The 19115-nt window shown below is 43.8% G+C and overlaps 1 protein-coding gene and 1 long non-coding RNA gene across 2 annotated transcripts; one reads left to right on the top strand and one right to left on the bottom strand.

Annotated features, from left to right (window-relative positions):
• The first annotated feature begins 1098 nt into the window (after positions 1–1098).
• fscn1a (fascin actin-bundling protein 1a) lies at positions 1099–13522 on the top strand. The gene is made up of 5 exons (XM_058050462.2): positions 1099–2124; positions 9322–9478; positions 10968–11089; positions 11327–11494; positions 12585–13522. The coding sequence occupies exons 1-5, from the start codon at positions 1284–1286 to the stop codon at positions 12791–12793; spliced, it is 1497 nt and encodes a 498-aa protein (XP_057906445.2). The 5' UTR covers positions 1099–1283; the 3' UTR covers positions 12794–13522.
• Positions 4887–11691, bottom strand: LOC131103854 (uncharacterized). The gene is made up of 3 exons (XR_013629935.1): positions 11318–11691; positions 10063–10169; positions 4887–4907 (listed from the first exon to the last, which is right to left on the bottom strand). It is a non-coding gene; the product is annotated as an uncharacterized LOC131103854 (long non-coding RNA).
• Positions 13523–19115: the final 5593 nt, after the last annotated feature.

The raw sequence follows: 19115 nt of genomic DNA on the forward strand, positions 1-19115 counted from the left end.
AAATATTCATCCGCTTCCAACCCAAGCAAGGTTTGTAAAGGCATGCTGGGATGATTTTGTGTCCCGATCTCCAATCTCTTGGCCAAAGTCTTCCCTTTTGCTCCCTTTAACCGTAAAGACCAGCTGTCCTAATACTTTTTACCCATACATAGTTTGATTTATATGAGTCATTTTGGAACGGGACAGCGGTCTTCATCGGAATTTCCTCTTGGTTTGCGTGTAATCCTCCGGATGAGAGGGGGGGAGTCATTTATGGGTTCTTTCTTGGCCCATATTCTACTGGAGTCCAGTTCCAGATTCAATAAAAGGAGGTTTAACCGAAAAAAATAGCATTACAGCACCTTAAAAGGAAACGATTGAGTGTTGATATGGAATTCATGTTTGTGTTTATCCTGATTGGTCATCATGGTGTAAATTAGCTATGATGCATATAGCAGCAAGGATATCAATACTGTGCATACAGCATATTTGGACGCACTTTTGCACGGGCGTTCCATTGCACGTTCATGCATTGAGAAGATGCCCGCGGTGATCTGTTTGGCCTCTTTGTTTTTACAGAGCCAGATCTCTGATGTGCGTGCCGAACGCCATGAATAGAGCTTTTTGTGTGCGCGCACATGCACCGCTTCCTCATGGCCCCAGAGTTCAATCTGACCAGCGAGTGAAGATGATATTATTCTTATTAGAAGTTGGAAATCAATCCTTTACATGCGTCTTGCAGCTATGTGGGGTACACCCACTCGGGGTGGCTGGTCGCTGGGGCGGTGTCCTTAAAGGTGATTGTACATTTGACACTGCAGATTTAAGTATATTGTTTGCACGCCTGATTCATGACTATCATGCCTTTGTCAAATGGCAATGCATGGCCCAATATGGTCCCCAGATCCCTGAGGGATCTGTGATCCCTTGTGATCTGGCGCTATCATTTTGTTTTAAGCAACAGGACACTTTCATGAAAAGTACAAATGCTGAAGGTGAGAGTTAAACTCCCATTGACAGTTCAGCTGCAGTTCTCCAGCAACCACAGGGGGCGTGTCCACTGTGACGTCACTGATGCTTATATAGGCTGCAGCTGTGGCGGCGGGATCGCGCTGATGAGGCAGGCAGAGGACCGGCGGCGCGCGCTCCCCAAACAAAGAGAAGCACGCTTGGTATCGGAGCATCCCACCCTTTTCACGTCCACGTCCTTTCTAGAACCGCCCACCCCGGCCCAAAACCTCTAAGCCCCCCCCTTCTCTCACACACGGAACCGGTCCGAGGCCCGCTCGCACGCAGATCCAACCATGACAAGTAACGGTGCCACCAACGGAACCAGCGACATGCTGCAGATCCAGTTCGGCCTCATCAACTGCGGGAACAAATACCTCACGGCCGAGATGTTCGGCTTCAAAATCAACGCCTCTGCCACCAGCATGAAGAAGAAGCAGATCTGGACCCTGGAGCAGAGCGGCGACGACGCCAGCGGGAACGTGTTCCTTCTCAAGTCACATCTGGGTCGCTACATCGCCACGGACAAGGACGGCAACGTGACCGGGGACAGCGAGACTCCGGGCCCGGAGTGCCGCTTCATCATCACGGCGCACGACGACGGCCGCTGGTCCCTGCAGTCCGAACCCTTCGGCCGCTACCTGGGCGGCACCGAGGACCGGATCATTTGCTTCGCCCAGACGGCGTCTGTGGCGGAGAAATGGAGCGTCCACATCGCCATGCACCCGCAGGTGAACATCTTCAGCCTGACGCGCAAGCGTTACGCGCACCTGAGCTCCAAGGTGGACGAGATCGCCATCGACAGGGACGTGCCGTGGGGCGTGGACTCCATGATCACGCTGGTGTTCCGAGAGCAGCGCTACCACCTGCAGACGTCCGACAACCGCTTCCTGAGGAACGACGGCGCCCTGGTGGCCACCACGGACAAGAGCACCGGCTACACGCTGGAGTTCAGGTCCGGGAAGGTGGCGTTCAGGGACTGCGGCGGCAAGTACCTGGCGCCGTCCGGGCCCTCCGGCACCATGAAGTCCGGCAAGAGCTCCCGCGTGGGCAAGGACGAGCTCTTCCAGCTGGAGCAGAGCCACCCGCAAGTGGTCCTCACCGCTGCCAACGAGAGGAACGTCTCCACCCGGCAAGGTGGGTGCGTGTTTTGTGGGTGAGACCGTGCTGGTATCTTAAATGTGATGGCATGTGCTGCAACACATTGCCTCATCACTTGGAGGGCACGCATACAAAACAATGCAAAACACCCTTATTGTGCACCATAAGCTCCGCTAAGCTAGCATAGCAAGAGTCCATATTCTGTGCAGAGGAGGATGTATAGTTCCCCAATTTTCTGGATGACTGCAGTGGAAAGGGTCCAACAAAAGGAGCCTTTAGGCCTGCATGTGCCCTCATTCACATGTAAAGCAGCCTTTAAGTAAGAAGCCCACTCTTTGATTATTATATCGTTAACACCACAATGAAGGAAGATCTTTCTGGATTATGTCTTTTGGGTCCGAACTCGCACACACAACAAAAAAAAAACATGCAAATAAATCAACGTTACTTATGGGAACACACCTGACCCAGGTTAGACGCGTGTGACTGTTAGCATCAGACAAAAGCTCCTAGCTCCCTTCTCCATCACACCTCTTGCATAATTTCCACTCGTTTGTCCCTCCCCCATCAGGTCTGTGTGCTGTGGGTTAAACGTCATTAGCAAGTGGTTACCAAATCCCTACTTAAATCAGCTCCAAAACAATTAACTTAATAGCGCTATAAAATCTATATTTAGTATGTGGTCACATGATCGTTAGAGGATACAGTCGTGCTCTTGTGGTATGGCTTTTCTTCTTCTGAAGCGACGACCCCCCCTTTTTTATTTTCAGTTCCTATCTCCCCTTGACACTCTAAGCCCTGTTGTGTTTACTTGTCAATGGATCTTTTATTTATCCGCTTTTTTTTTAAACCCGCATCAGCAGTTTCTCTGAAAGCCAGAGAAAATGTCAGCCACAAAAATGTTACATATATAAACGCCCTCGCATACTGTTGCTGACATTAGCCGTATTTTAATAGGTTATACTGCTATGTAAGCCAGTTTGCTGGGGGGAATCCACCCATGATCAGACTTATAGTTGGTAGGCTTTATTTTAAGATGTGTAGTGAAGCCTGCTTTAAAACAAAGCTGGTCCCCCTTGAAGTTGTGCTCATAAACACTGGATGGCTTCAGGGGAAGGAGGTCTTTCCTTCACAAGGTTATAAAAAAACGGCGACTTTCTTCACTAAAAAGTGGCGCAAACCAGTGATGGCGATGATGGATTTTTGGTTGCTCATAAACGAGCTCTAAGGAGCCCCACATTTTACATCATAGGGGACTTTTTCCATTAATAAAAAAAAATGTTTTCAGACAGCTGCTCATAGTGGACCAGAGCCAAGATGGCGGTGGAAGTGGCCTCTGGCTTCCTTTAACCAAAGCTGGTGGTTTTGATGTTGGTCCAAAAGCTGCTCGGTGCTATCACAACTGTTGATTTTTGTGCTGCTGATCAAGTTCACACCCTTTTTTTTTTTTTTTTTTAAAAAGGCAGAAAATCCAGTTGAGCCTCAATTTGTTAAGCGTGCCATAAATGCCCAAGTGTGAATGCTGGTCTTTGCTGAGCTTTGATTCATTTTCTCTTACATAGTTCATTGTGCTTAATATTTAAATATGTCTACATTTTTAATGGATATTATGCAACTCTGATGCTGCTTTCTTATATCCATCCTTTTACATTATTTATTTAAATTTACATCATCTAAAGCACAATTTGCTCCCCCCTTCTATCAGCAGTGTTGCAATAGTAAAGCAGGGGTGTCCAAAGTGTGGCCTGGCAACTAAAAACTGATCATAAACTGAAGTTCATAGGCATTTTCACCTATGTACAGTGTAACTATCACACAGCTTTTTTCCTTGAAATACTGTATATACTGGCCCTTTGTATCCTTTCATATACTTTGAAACTAGAGTGGCACTTTTATGGGTCACTCTCTTAAGACAATGGACTAAAATACACCATATAAACACGGTAGATGTTGGTGTTTTGTGTTTTTTTTGTTAAGGTCACTGGCAGGGCTGCTGGCTCACCATCTTTGTAGTCCATCCCAAATGTGTGTGATGGGGTTGAGGTCGTGGTACTGCGCAGATTTCATTCATTCCTGTATGGACCCTGAAACATAAAAAGGGGCCTCGGTGAGCAGGAATAAGGGATGAACATCTGTGTACTTGTGTATGTACAGTATATACGTAGGTATAATGTCACAGACAGTATTTCACTATACTATGTATTACTTACCAGCCGTTTCCTGTCATTAGTGCTCGTGTCCCATCCATCCCTGCTATGGAGATGGTCCCAAATTCCCAGAGAGGCCGTTTATGGGCTGGGATGTTGTGATTAGAGTCCGTTAGCCTGCAGTTCAGTGGCTTTTCAGAGAGAGCCAACATGGAAGGCCGAGAGCATCTTTTAAGAGGTCATCCTTTCCTGTGCGTCTGCGTTGTGTGACCGCTGACTGGTCTTGATGGTCTCAGGCTCCACACCAGCATTAGTCGGGTGTACAGTAATCTGGCCATATATATTTGGTTGCATTGCAGTGCATTATTAAAGTTCCACTACCATAATATTTTCTTAGTTGGAGCAGAGAAACCCTGTATGGGTTTTTAACCTTAGAGCCCTGTAGACATGAAATAACACCCCTATAGTCACCTTTACACTACCATTATCCTTTATCACATTGCGCAGGCTGTGGGATCAGTGCAGGAACATACTGCAACAGACGGGTGACGCTACCATAGCAAGCTAACTAGTTAGCCTCTCCGATGAACAAAGACAAAAACTTACCGCTTCCACATTGAATGAGGGAAAACCTTTTTGTCACTCGTTCCCTCTCTTCGGCTCTTGTGATGCCTTGTGCATAGAATACTACATATAAGTTGTCTTTCAATATTTTTGACTAATAGGTCATATCATAGTAAACCACAAAACAGCAATCATATATTAAAAAAAATGTAAACACGATATTGAAACTGTGGTACAGCTAGGGGCGACTATCTGTAAAATACCATGTATTATTGACATATATTATTAGATATTGCACTAATATGCATTGTCACCTGTGAGACTAAGCTGACGTTACAGTGTATATTTGCACAGTGTCTACTGGTGAAGCATATTTAAAACCATGTCAATGGTTGCCTTCTGGCTAACAAACAAAAGGAAGATTTGCTTGGGGGCGATATTTGCTAACTGGCTATAATGGGTGGGCTGGTTCTTTGTTTGGTTTGGAACATGTAGTCGTGTAGACTCGGAGGTCGATGCATCCAGTCTACATGTAAAATGCCAAAAGGGAGCGAGAGAATGAATTGGGACTGAGACTGTTATTGATTTAACAGTACAATACATTTATAATTGGGGGGGGGTTGTTGTGATGTAGAACTGTACAGCATCATACTTTTTTTTGCATTTAGTCTCTCTGGTGTGGTTAACAGTAATATTAGATATATCGTCCGCAGCACACACCCCACCCAAGTCAGGTTTGCTTTGCTGTGTGTTGTGAGGAGGCAAATGGGCAGATGTGGATCAGGGTGCGGTTTTGCCAAAAGAGCCTTGACACTTCTGTATCTGTCGCCACCTCCCGCTGGCAGGAAATGACACACATTGGACAATAAGCTATGTCCATGCCCAGAAAAGATGGGTGGTGTTTTCAACTGTGTAAGCAGAAATGTCCTTCACACTCAGCATGCATGAAAATCAATTTCTACTCTGACTCTTTTGGCTGGCAAACATGCTTCCTTCAGCTTTTTTTTTTTTTTTTTAAACAATGGCCGATGATCTGGTGTCTCCCTGATTGTGCCCCAGCTGTCCGCCTCCTCAGTCAGGCCGGCAGAACAATAGCAGACACACACTGGCGAAGGAACTGGGTCCAATGGTGCTGGCTTGCATGAAACTGTTGGCAACAATCTGGGATGGGTTGGGTGGGGTGGACAAGAGGGTGTTTTCTGTGTGTGTGTGTGGGGGGGGGGATTTGGGAGGTTTCTGCATGTGTGGTCACTTTTGGTGTGGTGTGCAGATCTGTTCCTGCTTCCTTCAGTGTGTACTTGTGATCAGTGTACACGTACTGTATCTGTGTTTTACTCATATCTGCAGCCATGGACCTCATGGGGTCATGGCTTTGTTTCCACTGGCGTCACTCTTATGTTTTGTCTGTGTCAGTGTTGTATATTTCAGTGTGTATTTTTCTTGTGATATAACCTTGTTCAAGGCTTCTTTTTTTGTGTGTGTGTGTGTTTGGAAAAGCGACAATTTTCCCACACCCCAAACACATCATTCGACTTCTGCTTAGGCCGCAGTTGAATTTAGCGTGAAGTGTGTTTTTAGGAAAAATGTGCTAACTTGACTTGGGAATCACAGCAAATTGGACAGTGTGTGCTTTGCATATGAATTAATTTGTATATTTGTTTCTAATTGTGTTTTTAGTTTGAAGATTCTGTCTGAGAATTCAATTCAGTTCCTTGAATTTGGAGCAACTTAACCTTGGACCGAAATGTGTGCACTCGGCTCATTTGGTGGATAGAATATATGTACTACTCTTCACCCTAGGGGCCGATTTAGGGCTCAGTGACTCCCAGTATAATCACATTTAAGGTTGGGGGGGGGGGAATCTGATCCAAAAATGATAATGCATTCAAATCAATTATTGACCTATAGTGAAGACTGGGTTTTGGAAATTATAAATATTAATATATTAATTATATCAATAATATTATTAAATATTATATTAATAATACAAATAATATATTATTATTATATAAATATATTATTAATAATATATAAATTAAATATTTTGATATGTCACTTTAATTAGATGGACTGTTTTGGTGTGTGTGTCACTTTAAGAGCCAAAAAGGGTTAACAGCCTTGCTCCTCATCCCATCTAGCTGTCCTTGCATGTTTGAAACACCGCTTTTTTTTTTTTTTTTACCTCGGCTTTATGGATTAAACCCTCTCAAGTTGTACACGAGTCACAAATCTTGTGCTTTGCTGCACTGACGGATGCTCTAAACACACTCCTTGTGCTAATATATGAGGTCTCTTTTGCTACTGTGCTGACTGCGTCGGCCCTAGCAGGAAACGGTGAGGATTAGAGAGTCGTGTCTTGAATTGAAAAGGTGGAGGATGGTAGAATTTTTGTGTTTTTTAACCCTCATTCTTCCTCTCTTCCCTGCTCCAAGCCCTCTTTGTCTGTTGTTGCTAGTTCTCATCTTTTCTCTGAGCATGTGGTTTCCATTAAGCTCCCTTATGTTTTCCCCCCTCAATCATCCGTGTGTGTGTGTGTGTACGCGCATGCATTCCCACATATCTGCAGAAACTCAATATGTTGGCAGAGGCCAGAGGTCTCAAGTTTTGGAGTTGATTTTAGTGTGTGTCCGACCAACTAGGAGTAATGTGTCACGCTTCGTTTTTCTTTTTTTTTTTTTTTCTTTCTTCTAAAAGCAAAATGAGCAGTAATTCTTCATTCTACCTTACATAACTCAGCAGATGCCTGCCTGGTGCCTTTTGCATTGTGTGCTTCAAGCAGTTTTTCATTAGGCGGGGCTGTATAAAATGTTAGATTTAAGCAATATATATCTATCTCTGTACTTTCTCTGCCTTAAGATAAAGATAGATGGTACACCAGTGCATGGTCAGTGGCCCAACTTCCTTTAACGCTTTGTTCAAATCACCACCGCTTGTGGCCTGCAGCTCATTTTTAAAAAATAAGATTGTCAAGCTTAAAAGCAGGAGTGCGGATTTACTGTCGTACAACACACAGCTGTAGATATCTGCTGGAGAAGAAAACAGCATAGAGAGGAAGACATCTCGCCGCTGTGTTGCAAAAAGTGCCTTTTTGAATAGGAGATATTTTGAGAGGTTCATTCATGTGCTGGAGCCTATCCCAGCTGTCTTGGGGCGAGAGGCGGGGTACACCCTGGACTGGTGGCCAGCCAATCACAGGGCACATATAGACAAACAACCATTCACACTCACATTCATACCTATGGACAATTTGGAGTCGCCAATTAACCTAGCATGTTTTTGGAATGTGGGAGGAAACCGGAGAAAACGCACGCATGCACGGGGAGAACATGCAAACTCCACACAATGATGGCCGAGGGTGGGATTGAACTCATGTCTCCTAGCTGTGAGGTTTGCACGCTAACCACTCATCCATTCAGCCATTTTGAGAGGTTTGAGTTGAAAAAAAATTCAGCACTTTGGGTCGGCGCTTGTCATTGAGGGGTGACACCAGTTGAGAACCACTGCTCTAATTTCAGCCGGTCAAATGGGAATATTTTTTTTTTTCCCATTTCTTTAGCCGTCCATGAAAGCAGGCCTATTATGTTTGTGTTTAGGAAAAACAAACCACTCCCTCACCAGTGTTGGGCATGTTACTTTAAAAAAGTAATTTGTTATAGTTACTCCACTACAAAAGTAACTAGTTACCAGTAAAAGTATTTTAAACGGCGTTATTCCCATCACTGTCCCCTGACCAAACCACTAACATACTGATTCGGTCCATCAAGGGCCTAACCGATTACTTGATTAATTAATTAAAAACAAGGCTTCATATTAATTGACAAAAGAAACTAATCATTAGTTTAGATTAAACTCATAGAAATGAGCCCAAGTGAGCGTTTTAGGTTTGAAATGCGGTTCCTGGACATCTGCGGTTCCGGCATAACATTCTCATTTTCTTGTGTGTGACATTTCATTCTAATGCATTCAGCATGACCTGAAAGCCAGGGGATGACTTGTAGAGGAGAATTTGGGGGGGGGGGAAACAAGCTTGGAGCTCGCAGGCGGGTGTCATGCATGAAAATGGGAGCGAGGAGAAGTGAGCGCATGATTACATTGGCTTGTACTCGGAAACACACATTTCTTTCTACACTCATTTACACAACACTGTCCACGTTTCGCGCTCTCAATCAGGCCCTGCAGGCTAACGCTCGACTATGACCTCATCACACACAATAGCATGCATTGTGCTCTATGAACTGTGTGTATATGTGTGTGTGTACAGTTGTGTATGGTTCTGTCAATTGACATTGTTTACTTCTGTGTAGCTCTTTGTGGGACTGATGTGATGTTAATGAGGTCAGGAGTTGTGTACATTGGTGGTTGGAGTCTATGCGGTGTGTACGTGGAAATCCTTCACTAATCCAAACTGTCTGATGTTGCTCATTTAGAACGTCTGATCCTAACCAGATGATTTGTGTGTGTCTGGATCATCTCCCATTTTGTATTCTCTTCTAAAATGCCCCTAATACTCCGTATCCCCCAGGTATGGACCTGTCTGCCAACCAGGACGAGGAAGGTGACCAGGAAGTCTTCCAAGTGGAGATCTGCCGCGAGAACAGGAAGTGTGCATTCAGGACCGCCGCTGGGAAATACTGGACCCTGACTGCCAACGGAGGCCTGCAGTGCACCGCTTCCTCCAAGTACGTACTGTCACTCCGCAGTCACACCTGTTTGACTCTGTCACAACCTCCCCCCCAGCGTGAAGATAATGGGGAACCTCCATCACTGCTGGTCATTTGAGCCTTTTGGAGTGTGTTTGTGTTTGTGGGGTGGGGGTCCGATGTCAGGCGTGGTTGCAGGGGTCACGGCTTTGGCATGTTGCGGGAGAGCGAATGCATTTGTGCACCGGCTCAACCTGTGCGGAGTGATTTTCTTTCATGTGGAGCCAGAATGCTGGCTCTTAACCCTTAACCCTTGACCTTTGGGCCCGTGCCTTCTGGGGGCTTCCACTTAAGAGTTTAAAAAGGAGTTAGGAGTGGGTGAGTTTTGAAATTGATTTGGAAAATTGGATCTATATATCTGACATGGAGTTTGTTGGTCATTTTTAGAATTATGCAGTATGAGTAAGTAGCCGCTAACGCCTCGCTGCCTCATGTTTTAAAAAAAATGAATGAATAAATGATTGCCGTTTCATGGTTGACTATGGCCTATGAAATTATGGAAAGACGCGTCGGATGTAGCATTCTAGTCACTACATGGTAATGTTACATTGATGGGACATTACCTGAATTCAGTCGGCCATGGATGAAGAGGCAAGGTTCTCCTCTCATTTGGTGTGGAAGTGGTATGTTTTTTTTTTTCTGTGTCCTCCTTCCCCATTCAGTTCCACACCTATCAAGTTGAGAATAAATAAATAAATTACATGATTGGAATTTATATATATAGATATAGATTGGAATATATACTATATATATATATATATATATATATATAAAGAGGTGGGTCAAGACCCTGAAGTCTGGACTTCCTCACTGAGACTGCTGCCCCTGTGACCCGGATAAGCAGACAGCAGATCTGTTAGCCTGCACAAAGCTTGCAGTATTGCCTGCGTATGGCAGATTGTTAGACTGGCTGTCCTGGATATCAATCAAGTCAACGTCATAGTGAGAATGGATGACTGATGGCTGATATGGGAGTATAAAGGTGACTATAGGGGTGCTATTTAATGTCTACGGGCTCTAATGTAAAAAAAAAAACGAAGGTCATGAACAGGTTTTCTGAGGTTTCTTTGAGGTTCCATTACTTCTCGAAGGTGTCGTCATGTTGAGATAAGACAAAAGAGACGACCGCCTCCCCGCAGCCACATTCCATCAATGCACTCTCTGCCAGGTTTTGTTCTCTCGATGCCGTCCACACTAGACCACAATTTCCTCTCTCGTGTTCCATATCTGAGAGGAAAACCTACATAGCGGGTGTTAAGTTGGTTCAGGTACGTGGATTCCACACTCGCTACTTGCAACATGGAGCCAAGCGGAAGGGAAATGAAACCATTCTGGAGTTGAATCCAGGTTCAACTCCAGAATCTTGTGTGTGTTTACACTTGCCGCTCATGCAGGTGCCACATGAATGCTTCCTGAGCTGTCATGTCCTTTTTCTTTAAAAAATAAAATAAAAAATGTCTCTCTGTAGGTCAGCTAATTGCTACTTCGACATCGAGTGGCGTGGGAAGAGGCTGACTCTGCGGGCCGCCAACGGGAAATATGTCGCCGCCAAGAAAAACGGCCAGCTAGCAGCCACCATCGACTCGGCCGGTCAGTTCGACTCCTTCATGCAATGATTTTTATTTGATTCTATTACAATAAGATCCTGGTCGTTCCCATGAGTTTTTCCTTTGGCCGCATGGATCTATTTATCTCTCTAAATTGAAATACCTTTGCGCGTGCAGGGGCTTGAATTTGTAGTCCATTAGCGCAATAATTATGAATATCTTGAGTTTGTAGTTTACTTTGGTGTAGAATAATAATTAAGCGTTCATTTACCCGCTGCAGGCGAGTCCGAGGAGTTCATCATGAAGCTGATCAACCGCCCCATCATCGTGCTGCGCGGCGAGCACGGCTTCATCGGCTGCAGGAAGGTGACGGGGACCCTGGACTCCAACCGCTCCTCCTACGACTACTTCACGCTGGAGTTCCGAGACGGCGCCTACAGCCTGCAAGGTGGGTGTGTCTCACCGCGCCGTACTCTCGTTGGATCAGCTGCAGGCATGAAAGGGATTACATCCGTTATACGGTGGGGGGGTACTCATTATGGATTTGACTCTTAAAAAGGAGGATTTGATTTGGTTAATTATCGCCACCAAAGAGGGATATGTTTTTTTTAATTGCCGTTTGTTTCTTGGTAGGATTATGCAAATGACTTATAGAGAGGCAGGGCGTGGGGCCAAGAAGAACCCTAAAATGTTGGTCTTGAATTCAGTGTAGTGGGATATTTTTATGCAATGCAATATCTAAATATGGGCGGCACAGCGGTCTAGTATGAATGTGAGTGTGAATGGTTGTCTATATGTGCCCTGTGATTGGCTGGCCACCAGTCCAGGGTGTACCCCGCCGCTCGCCCCAAAGACAGCTGGGATAGGCTCCAGCACCCCCACGCGACACTCATGAGGATAAGCGGTAGAAAATGAATGAATGAACCTTCTAAATGTGTTTTTTTAACATTATTAGAGCTCTCTAGACATGAAATAACACCCCTATAGTCACTTATACACTCCTATAATTCATTATTCATGACATTACACAACTCTTTTGCTGGAGACCTGAGTTCAATTCCACCCTCGGCCATCTCTGTGTAGAGTTTGCATGTTCTCCCCGTGCATGCGTGGGTTTTCTCCGGGTACTCCGGTTTCCTCCCACATTCCAAAAACATGCTAGGTTAGATTAGCGACTTCAAATTGTCCATAGGTATGAATGTGAGTGTGAATGGTTGTTTGTCTATATGTGCCCTGTGATTGGCTGGCCACCAGTCCAGGGTGTACCCCGCCTCTCGCCCGAAGACAGCTGGGATAGGCTCCAGCATCCCCCGTGACCCTCGTGAGGATAAGCGGTAGAAAATGAATGAATGAATGAATGAATGAATGAATATCTAAATATAAAATAAATCACAATACAGTAGATCTTAGTGTTTTGTGGGGGTTCAAAAAAAATCAGCCCTATAAGCTAACTACTAAAATTAAATATGGAGAGTCGTCCCATTTGGAGCTAAAGGAGAAGCTGGTGTGTTGAGTTTACTTTGTCGTCTTGTCTGCAGACTCCACTGGAAAATACTGGATGGTCGGGAACGAGCAGGCGGTGGTGAGCAGCTGCGACACGCCCGTCGACTTCCTTTTCGAGTTCTGTGACTACAACAAGCTGGCCGTGCGCCACGCCGCCGATGGCAAGTACCTCCGCGGCGACCACGCCGGCGTGTTGAAGGCCAACGCCGACGACCTGGAGACGGCTACGCTGTGGGAATACTGAGGGGGGGAAAAGAAGAAGAAGTGGCGGGGATTGGGGGCCGGGAGGGATGCCCACCCATCACCGCGTCTACCTATATACCCCCCCCCTCCTGCTCCCTTATGTGGCGTCTTGTATGACTTTACATGTTGAACTGCACATGAGAGGATGGTTCGTTCTCTGCCTCCTTATCCTTCCTTCCTTCCTATCCCACCCTTTCCCAGCTGCCAACCTTTATGTTGCCATAGTTACCACGGGGCTGTGCACTTTTCCACACCACCCACCCCCACCTCGCTCACACTCTGTCTCGCTGCTCGACCCCCCCCTTATTATCACTCACTCCCTCGTCGCCTTAGCACCTACTGGACTTCTTCTCCTCTTTCTACTGGTGTCTGTTGTATATTGGTGTTCTAATGGCGTTCTACCCAAAAAAAGTAGAAGCCAATCTGGAAGCGTCTATGAAAACCAGATATGTGTATGTTTCCGGCCCTGTTGATGATGATGATGATATTGATGACACGTATACTAGCTTCCTGTGTTGTCCTCTTGCTGTGTTCCTATTGGTCGGTGGGGAGATTTTTTTGGGACCAGACGGGATATAGGAAGTCGATGCACCTTCCCCCGCCTACTGTCCCCTGCACAGTTAAATTAAAAAAAATAATAATAATTTGAGCTTGGAAGTGTGGATATCGGTCAAAAGTCCAAGGCACAGACATTATTATCATGGCACAGTATCAAGTAGGAAAGCCGAAATTTTTTTTAAAACAATTCCGAAAGCTGCTTTTTTGGATGAGTTGAGCCAACGTAAGCGTCGTCATTGTGGATGTAGACCAAGCCTTGTGATTAAACCACCGTGTCATCTCACACAAAGCTGATACAACTGGAACATGGTGCTACTAAAGTGTGTGTGTGTGTGTGTGTGTGTGTGTGTGTGTGTGTGTGTGTGTGTGTGTGTGTGTTTGGACCAACTGATGATTCGGGTTTTTTTTTTTTTCTGTCCAGCCAAACCCAGTGAAGCATCTCATCCTTCACAAAAGCACTTGAGAGCCTTGTCGATAACCAAATCTGCTGCTGCTTGACTTATTATGATTTTTTTTTGTTCAACGCGTCATATCTGCCTTTTTAAAAACAAGGTATGACGACATATTTGTTTTATTGGCTCGTCAGTGAAGATGAGGACCGGGGAACAATAATAAGACGCGGTCCCCTGATGATTATCAGCATTTTGTGTTGTACAGTCTTGACTGTCCGCCTGCTCCCCCCCCCCCCTACACCCATTAAATCATGACAGTGCTATGAAATAAGACATGATTGTAGCCAGGTCTTTTTTTTTTTTTTTAAAGAAAGGTTGAGAATCTCAAATAACTAAATGGTTATCCATGGAGACGCCGTCTCCATGCTAACCGCTACCCAGGCTTCGACAAACGGATGTGGAATGGCAAACGTGTGGTAATGACTGTGCCTTACGCTTAAGTTTTTTGGGCAGTAAGATAATAGATGAGCTAAAAAAAAAAAAAATTAAGGTTAAAATCCACATTTTTGCTTTGTATAACTGGAACTTCCTTTTGTATAATTTTTTGTATAATTTGTTTGATATTGTGGATTCATCTCTCTCTCTCTCTCGCTTGTGCCATTGGTCCACCTGAAATCCAACAACCAATAAAACTGGGATTTGGAACAATGTGTGTCTGTTTTGTTGCATATTGTAATCGCATGTGTCAAACTTGTGGGGGGGGGGGGTAATGTCATCTTCAGTCCACAATCTGAGGTAGTCTGAGTTATGGCCCCTTGAGCAATCGCGTTTGATATCCCTGATCTAAACAATCCCAATACCCAACATAATTAGACCTCCACCAGGCATCATATTATAATTTACACCATAATTAGTCCTACATTTATTTGATCGACATATTTAGATTTGTTGACCATGAAAATATACCATTAGCAACTGGATTCATAATGATATCAATATCAGATCAGTAGTTATTCACAGAAATCACCTTTTCTGTAATGGTGGTTATCTTCCGGCACTTGAAGATCCAACAAATCTGTTGCCATTCCCGATTCCGTATTATCTTGGCTATATCTGTATGTAATGGTGTTTGTGCATGTTTAGATCTTGTCTTTCTACGATGAAAATTCCGAAGGTAACTTATTTTTTCATATTCTGGATCACAGTATCCGGAATTATTCCATGAACTGGATCAGTCCTGCAATTTTTTCCTAATTGCTTTGACCATTTTTTGATCACAAATGCCAAAAATGGTCCTATCTTGCAATGTTAATGAATCCTTTGAAAAAAAATTCCTGGATCCAGACTGTGACCGGATCACCCCTAAATTGTACTCAGTTCTTCTATATTCTATTTCCCACTATTCCTGAAAATTTAATGCAAAAACATTAAAACTTATTTTTAACTTATTTGGAACATAAACATCAGCAAAAACATAACCTCCTTGTTGGAGGTCATAAAATGAAGACCAACTCCTACTCACCCTTTCATGGTGAAGTTGTGGCGTTTCTTGAGTCTTGCTGAAGGTGAGCTTTCTGTCACAAGTGTATAAAAAAATAGTTTGATAAGCAGAAAACAGTACTAAATTCATATAAAAGAGGAATGAATGGGATATTTGTTACTTTCTCCTTCATTGATGACATGATGGCGGCACGGTGGTCGAGTGGTTAGCACGCAGACCTCACAGCTCGGAGACCAGAGTTCAATTCCACCCTCGGCCATCTCTGTGTGGAGTTTGCATGTTCTGCATGCGTGGGTTTTCTCCAGGTACTCCGGTTTCCTCCAACATTCCAAAAACATGTCTTCTCGCCCGAAGACAGCTGGGATAGGCTCCAGCATGCCCACGACCCCTGTGAGGATAAGCAATAGAAAATGAATGAATGAATGTGCACTTTGGGGGGACGTACAACAATGAATCTAGCACACAATAAAACTAAAATAAAGTAAAATTATTCCAACAACATACATGCTAGGTTAATTGGCGACTCCAAATTGTCCATAGGTATGAATGTGAGCGTGAATGGTTGTTTGTCTATATGTGCCCTGTGATTGGCTGGCAACCATTTTGAGGTTCCCAGAAAATGATGATTTTTTTGTGTAAATAAAGGACATAATTAACAATCTCCCGTTTGATTCTTTGTGTAATAACACCACTAAAGAGTTCCGACCGCTATGTTCTTCCCCACTAACATACACATGTGGGACGGCACTACTTTTTTTTTTCCCCGTCTTCTGAATAGAGCCTTTGTGTTGAAAGATGAATCCAACACACACAGACCAGCCATGATGGTAATGTAATGATGCAGCCTCCAGAGCGGGTCTCTAATCCATTTCCCTCCCATCAGCTCACAGATCCCTGAGGGACGCCCGACATGGCAAAACAAACATACACCACCTCTTCTGGCTGCCTGCTTTTTCTAACCACCAACCCCTCCCCCTTGTTAGATTCTCCCTCCCTTCCTCCTGTCTTTGCCTGAAAAGATGACTCACAGCAAAATATGACCCAGAAACAAGCGCAGAGGTTTTGTGGCTAAAGCGGACTCGTCCACCCTCCATCCCTCCCTCCCTCGGCATTGAAGGGGGGTGGGGAGGCTGCGTGCGAAATGGCCGCCATGTCCACCAGCCCCCATCCGCCCAAACTCATCCCCCTTGTCGCCATGGTAACACCAGCTCGAGACTGTTGTCCGTCTGGAGCTAAAAGACAAGAGACGAGTGTCATCACGGTCACATAAAAAGAACATATTGTGTGAAGTGACATATATTTTCTTACATAGTCAATCAAACATCAAATTGCTTTACTTTCCAATAGCAGAGCAAGCAGGCAAGTGAGTGGGTCAGTGGGTCAGCCACTAATCTCTTCAGGGGGTGGAATGAATCCCAGAATTCCCAAATCGATGAATTAAATGCCCTATTTAAAGGAGAAATTCAATTCACAGACAGGAAATGGCTGTAATGTCAGCATTATTTCCCCTCCAAAGAAGAATATGTTTTTACTGTCATTGACGCAAATCAATACTTCCACTTTTAATTCACGACAAAAGGCACATTAAAGTACAGGAAATTTAATAGAAGTAGTTTTTGTGGTTAATAACGTCTTTTACACTGTTTTAATTATTTTTTTTTTTATAAAACCAACATTGTAAACAGTAGGGTTGTCATGAGTCCGTTGCTAGCCAGCATATACGTCTGTGGATTGTGGACTCCTATCGAGCAGCTCCACGCCATAATGGAGCCAAAAGCTAAGATGAGGCCACGGGTGGAGGAGGGGAAACAAAAAAAAAAGATTAATTCAAAACACATTCACAATACTGGCGGTAGTGAATAACAGGAAGCAGCACATACATATACACAACAATGAGCCAAGAAAGATGGGTACTAAAACATTACTAACAATGCGAGGAAGGAGCAAACATGGCGGCCAACAGGTGTAACCAATAATTAAGCATTAAGCGGCGCACAAAGTAGAAAAAAAACGAACAAAAGCAAACCCTTATGACATAATATACGTATTTTAAGGCATATACGTGAGGACTATACCTTTAAAACCCTTATGATATAATAATATACGTATTTTAAGGCATATACGTGAGGACTATACCTTTAAATAGCAGTTGGCATCCTACTAGCTTGTATGGTAGCTTGCGCCTCCTGTGCTAAGTTAGCATTAGCATCAGTGCTAACGTTAATATCTAGTGCTGTCTATAGCGAATGTACGCATTTATAAAGCACACTAAAAGTTGAGAATGTTCATTTTATGATAAGGTGTTATAAAAATATACGTATTATAAGGCATATACGTGAGGACTATACCTTTAAATAGCAGTTGACATCCTCCTAGCTTGTATGGTAGCTTGCGCCTCCCGTGCTAAGTTAGCATTAGCGTCAGTGCTAACGTTGTTTAGAGCTGTGTGTAGCGCATGTACCCATTTCTAAAGCACACTAAAAGTTGAGAACGTTTATTTTACGATAAGGTGTTATAAAACAGACATTTAGGGTCGTTTTTTAGCACTTACCTGTATAGATTCTGACCATCTCGTTGTTGGTCAGCAGCCGCTGACTACACTTCTCAGCTGTAGGGGGCGCACTTGAGCAAAGTATGTGTTATGTTACGTTAATAATTGTTTAATATGTAATATATAATAAATATATAATATAAAAAATATATAATTGTTTAATATAACCTTGTATAAGACGATTATTAAAATACTCACTCGCTTTTATTGTAGCTTTATTAGTATTAGCTTTCTTTCCTGATTGGCTGGGAGAAATCACATGACTCTACTGCTTTTAGAGTTAATTACATGGTTTGCTTTATGGATGGCTAAAACTACACAACAAAATCTAATTTGTAACACATTTGCAGTAACAGGAAGTCAATTTGTCATTCAAGTGAAGAGACTTTTCTGTCTAAGTTCATTAAAAAAATGTAATTAAATCCAACCTGCAGTCCATATAACATAAATAGATATTATATGGGCTCCAAAAATGAGCAATTGCATAATATGGGTGAATAATACAAACAAACATTGTCCAGAGCGGCACAGCTGTGAAAGCACACACTCTATAAAAACACACATTGACTCCTACAACATACACAAACAATAACACACACACACACACACACAGCAGGAATAGTCTGGGGAACACATGCTGCCAGACACCACATGTCCCTGAGGACACACACACACACACACACACACACATTCACTGATATGATTGGTGTGAAGGGCACATCACACCAGACATTGTACAGTTAAAAGTCAGGGGAAGTCGGAGAATGGCGACAGGAAGTGTCGCGTCTGCTTGATAAATGGTATATTTGTACACGGCACCACTCTTCTATCATCATGCATTTATTCGCTGTGTGTGTGTGTGTGTGTGTGTGTGTTTGTAGACTTTTGAATAGGAGACTGTGCAGTCACCGCTGACCTTCGAGTTTGTGTTATGTCTCAAATCGCTAAAATGGGTCTCAAACATGCGGCCCGTGGGCCAAATGTGGCCCGCAGGACACTAGTTTGAGGCCCCCCGCCTTGATATGAAAGTTTAATGTTAGTGCGGCCCGCGCAAGTTTGGTATATGGATGCTGTATGGTATCATGTACCCAGAAAAAATTATTACGTTTGATTAATGTTCATGTTAAAGGTTAAATAACTGTTAATAGTTATCCTCCCTATCCGTGTGGAAGTGGTAAGTTTTTGGCTATTTAAGTTTAAAGGAAATAACTTGAAGGCTACCGCTTAGGTCGCTAGCTCTCTAGTTTGCGAGTTAGCATGTGTCTCAAGACCCTGCAGTTGCGCAATATGTTGTAAATAAAAAGAGTATAAATGTGACTAT

This window comes from Doryrhamphus excisus, linkage group LG16 (assembly GCF_037039965.1).
Source record: "Doryrhamphus excisus strain RoL-2023G ecotype Guam linkage group LG16, RoL_Dexc_Guam_v1.1, whole genome shotgun sequence".
Lineage (NCBI taxonomy): Eukaryota > Metazoa > Chordata > Actinopteri > Syngnathiformes > Syngnathidae > Doryrhamphus > Doryrhamphus excisus.